At 42.6% G+C, this 4430-nt stretch overlaps 1 protein-coding gene across 1 annotated transcript; it reads right to left on the bottom strand.

Annotated features, from left to right (window-relative positions):
- Positions 1–267: 267 nt before the first annotated feature.
- Positions 268–1645, bottom strand: LOC115415665 (uncharacterized). Its single transcript, XM_030129332.1, has 2 exons — positions 1518–1645; positions 268–1359 (listed from the first exon to the last, which is right to left on the bottom strand). The coding sequence occupies exons 1-2, from the start codon at positions 1584–1586 to the stop codon at positions 481–483; spliced, it is 948 nt and encodes a 315-aa protein (XP_029985192.1). The 5' UTR covers positions 1587–1645; the 3' UTR covers positions 268–480.
- Between the last annotated feature and the right edge of the window lie 2785 nt (positions 1646–4430).

The following is a 4430-nucleotide window of genomic DNA, read 5'->3' as shown; positions in this document are numbered from 1 at the left end:
GTTTGGTAGGCTATACTTCACAGTGCAGGATTACTTTTAATTTAAATTTTAATGGCTCACGATCATTTTCATAACTCAACATTAAGGTAGGCCATGTTTAATGATCACATTGGTGGATATTGTATTTTTGCCAATACTGGCATTATGACAAACACATGAGGATCATTTTGTGTGTTGTAGAAGGTTATGGAACCATAATAATACAGCTTTAACTTTAGTTCACTGATTCAACCTGTGCTTTCTGTATAGGAAATAATGTCAGACACATTTCAGCGCATGCATTTGTTTTTATTGAACAGCAGAAAAAATTAATCATCATAGAAGAGAAAATTGTCACAAATCAAAGATTTTAGTTACTTTTAATTAACAGAAGCATTTTTTAGATGTCACTTGCAGTAGCACTCATGATCAGAACATATTGGAAATACTCAGAAATGATTGTGTAATGCAGCCAAACTAAGCAGATCATCCTGAAGGCTCTTACTGATAAAAACACAGATATTCTCGGTGGCCGTCGTTCCCTGAGTTGAGATCTTTCTCAATAACATTAACACCCGCCCTCTTAAACACTTCAGTTGCACCTGTGTTAGCGAGGAGGGTGATGGTTTTGATGGGGTTTACAGATTCTTCTTTCTTGTACCACAGGTACACCCTGCCACCACTAGTGCCCTCATTAAGGTTCACGCTCACAGAACTGAATCCTCTCTGCTGAAGCTGCTGGTACTCAAGGCCGTTGGTGGAGACATCCACACTGGTGAGGGCGCGGCTGGGGTCGGTGGTCTGACGGTACCACAGAAAGACAAAGCTTCCTCCAGCGCCTCTGTTGGTGTCTTCGTCCATGCGGATATAACCTTCTCTAAAGTGGTCGGCGTCGGAGCCATAGGAGTCGGTGGCGGTGACGTCGCAGATGTAGGTCTGGTTCTGTCTCTTCACCCACATGTGGATCCAGTTTCCTCCAGCTTTACGGTTCAGGTCACAGGTCACTCTCTCCCAGTTCAGCTTAAACTTCTGGGCTTCAGCTTCTGCATCGACAGTGACGTCGACATCCTGGATGGAGGTGTCGTACTCTGTGGTCCCTTTGAAGTACCACAGGTAGATGAAGTCGCCTCCGGATCCAGCGTTGAGGTCTTTGGGAACCTGGGTGTACCCTGCTCTGGCCAAACCATCAGCCATGTCACTGTTGAATGAAATTTGAATCCTGGTGATGGGAACCCCTTCACTTTGTTTTTTGTACCAAAGATAGATGTACTTTCCTCCTGCCCCTTTGTTCAGGTCAACGTTGACTTTACGGAAGCCTGTCGCCTGCAGCTGCTGCTCCTCAGCCTGATCCAGAGAAACCTGGAGCTCTGTGACATATGACTGCAAATAAGAACAGCATTCATCAGTTACCATCAATGATTCTCCAAGTACAGTACATGACATTTGGACCTAAATCACATTTTTACACTTCATACAATAAGTACAAAGACTGGAAAAAGCAGCTGAAGGAAAAATTCAGTAAGTGATGAAATACTTACAGGTGTGCTGGCTGACAGTGAGAGCAGCACAACAAAGACAGTCAACGTGGAACCATCAAAATACTTCATTATGATTATTACCAAAAAAGTGTCTGTGGATAAAGATGCCACAAAAACAGATCAGTTGAATCCTGTTCTCTGCAGTGTCTTACTTTTATATAGAAAATTTTGAGGTTTATTGTGCAATCATTATTTGGGAGGAGTCATGTCCCAAGAAATTAGATTTGTCATTCTTTCACTCCCAACCTACCGTGTGTGTGTGTGTGTGTGTGTGTGTGTGTGTGTGTGTGTGTGTGTGTGTGTGTGTGTGTGGGGGTGGTGTGTCCTTCAGACTCGGTCCTCTACCAGAGGCCTGGGAGTCTGAGGGTTCTGTTCAGGATCTTAGCTGTTCCTAGGCCTGCGCTCTCTTGGACTCGGATCTCTGATGTTGTTCCTGGTATCTGCTGGTTCCATCCACTCAGTTTGGGGGTCACTGCCCCTAGTGCCCCCATCACTACTGGTACCACTGTTACCTTCACACCCCACATTTTCTTGAGCTCCGCTTTCAGCCCTTGATACAGCCCTTGAGCTTCTTGTGTTGTTTCTTTCTGATGTTACTATCACTTGGGGGAGATATATATATATATATATATATATATATATATATATATATATATATATATATGTATATGTGCACAGCGTTAAAAGGCACACAAAAAAAACAGAATGAAATGGGTTGTAAAGGTTAAGGTCAGTACTTAGTGTGACCCCTGACCCCATGACAAGAAACAGAAAAATCTTATAGAAATATTTGGCATGTGTTGAATGAAACCTGGAATCAAAAATCTGAAAGTGAACAAAAGGATTAAAGACATGTTAAGTGTAAAAGGAAGGTCACACTAAATACCACCACTCTGGTTTATAGACGCTGATCTTTTTCACTGACACTTTTGTTCATACTGCTGTACATACTACAGTAAAGTATGTCCAGTAAAGTACACTAAATTGCATTAACATGTTAATTTTGACAGCCATATTTAAGACACAAAATTAGAACAGCAGTGTGTCCAGTATGTACTAAGCCTGGGTTTCTCAACCTTTGTTTTGAACCACGCCCCACTAACCGATGACCTGTGTGTGGAGGACGTGGTGGGTTATATAGCTCTGTAGATAAAACTGAGAAAGTGAGCTCCCCTCACCCTATCACTGACTACCTGCTGCCCCCTCTGAATACAAATTTGTGACTGGGGTGGGTGAGGAGTATGTGCCGACTGATTTCTACTGTTGTGATGTACAATAGTACTCACTAACGCACCCACAGGCACACATGACCATATCACTGGTGAACCCCCATGTGCTCAGGCCCCCCCCTGGGAAAGTGTCCACGCCCTAGACAACCTCTGTACTAGACAATATATTATCAATATGATAATTAAACAGATAAAGGTAATAAGTGTACAAATATATAGATGTATAGAATTGTAGTGATGTGGTTCTAAGGTGCAGTTAAACAGTCTGATGGACACAGACAGGACTGATTTCCTGTGTGGTTGAAGGTACATTTGGGTGGAATCAGTCTGTGAACGTCCTCCTGTGACTGACCAGTACGTCATGGACAGGAACAAACGTGTTTTATCATTAACCTCCGTTCAGTGGATCATACTATACCTGTCTGTCCTCTTCCACTTGGCTGAACTTCCCAATGCTCAACATTCTATAAATATGGTCTAGACCAGGGGTATTCAATTAAAAATCACTGCGGTCCAGTTTTTAAAATTTCCTCCCAAGTAAAAGGTCCGAACCAAAGTCCAACTGGTGTCTTTAAACCTTCCCTTATGTCCATATTTTTATATGGTTTCAACAATATTTACTGTCAATTTTCAATGCAGGACATATTTAACAGAGTGCACAGCTGGCTCTTTTACCAAAAGTAAAAGTAGTCCCAGGCAAATACATTTAAGGCCTTTATTTCAGATTAAAGAGAACAGAAACCTCAGAATAAAATAAACTAGAAAAGCACTCGCAGGGTGCAGACCTCCACCAAGACAGATCAGTCCACCCCGATCACCACCAAAATAAAAAATTTCATCATTTGTTTCTTGTGTCAGTATCAACATTCCTGAAAATTTCATCAAAATCCTTCCATAACTTTTTGAGTTCTCTTGCTAACACAGACAAACAGACAAGCCCCGATGAAAACAGAACCTCCTTGGCGGAGGTAAAACGTGCAAACAGAGGTGAATAAGCTTTTCTTCTCTTTGCCTCAAACAGGATAACAGATAGGTAAGGGTTTGTCTTCTTCTGACTTCCATGTTTGTAGGATAGTGACAGAATTCCTTCCACACCTCCACCTACTGTTTGGGCCCTGTAACACCCACTTGTACTTGGGTACAGGCTACGGTACGTGTTTGTGAATGCAACATCTGCAGTGAAGGTGTGAATGTATCCAAGTACAGTCCAGACGGGTACGCTGTGTGAAAGCGCCCTAAAAACAACGGTTTTCCTCATCAACTTTCCTTTTTTGGAGCGAGACATGCTGCCATCACTGTCTCTTCCTCTGCTCTGGTGTGCGCACCGCGCAGGTAAACTAGCCATTTGATTGGCTCATCTGAGTGAAGCTATTGTCGTATTAACTGGAGTAGCAGCACCTGCTGTCTGTAGTCGCCACCATCGGAAAAAATACTTCATGAAAATGATCTATTCTTGTGAATTTATCAGATTGGTCACGGGTCCGGACAGAACCATCACTGGGTTTGGGTTCGGACCGAGGTCCGCCATTTGGTGATGCCAGATCTAGACTGAAGACAAAAATGATCAGTTACTGCACTAAAGCAGAGGGAAGAAAAGCCTTGTCCCAGGTTATTTATGAAATGATGTGGAAATTTCAGAGAAAAAGCTGCTGTGATTAGAAAAAAAAAAACAGGAAACACATCC

This window comes from Sphaeramia orbicularis, chromosome 24, assembly GCF_902148855.1.
Source record: "Sphaeramia orbicularis chromosome 24, fSphaOr1.1, whole genome shotgun sequence".
Lineage (NCBI taxonomy): Eukaryota > Metazoa > Chordata > Actinopteri > Kurtiformes > Apogonidae > Sphaeramia > Sphaeramia orbicularis.
This window is presented reverse-complemented; position numbering and strand designations above follow the sequence as displayed.

Bases quoted from the DNA above. Each gene is read 5' to 3' on its own strand.
- LOC115415665 (XM_030129332.1), bottom strand. From the start codon at position 1,586: ATGAAGTATTTTGATGGTTCCACGTTGACTGTCTTTGTTGTGCTGCTC. The intron at 1,360-1,517 runs GTAAGTATTTCA...TCTTATTTGCAG, and splicing joins CACTGTCAGCCAGCACACCT to TCATATGTCACAGAGCTCCA.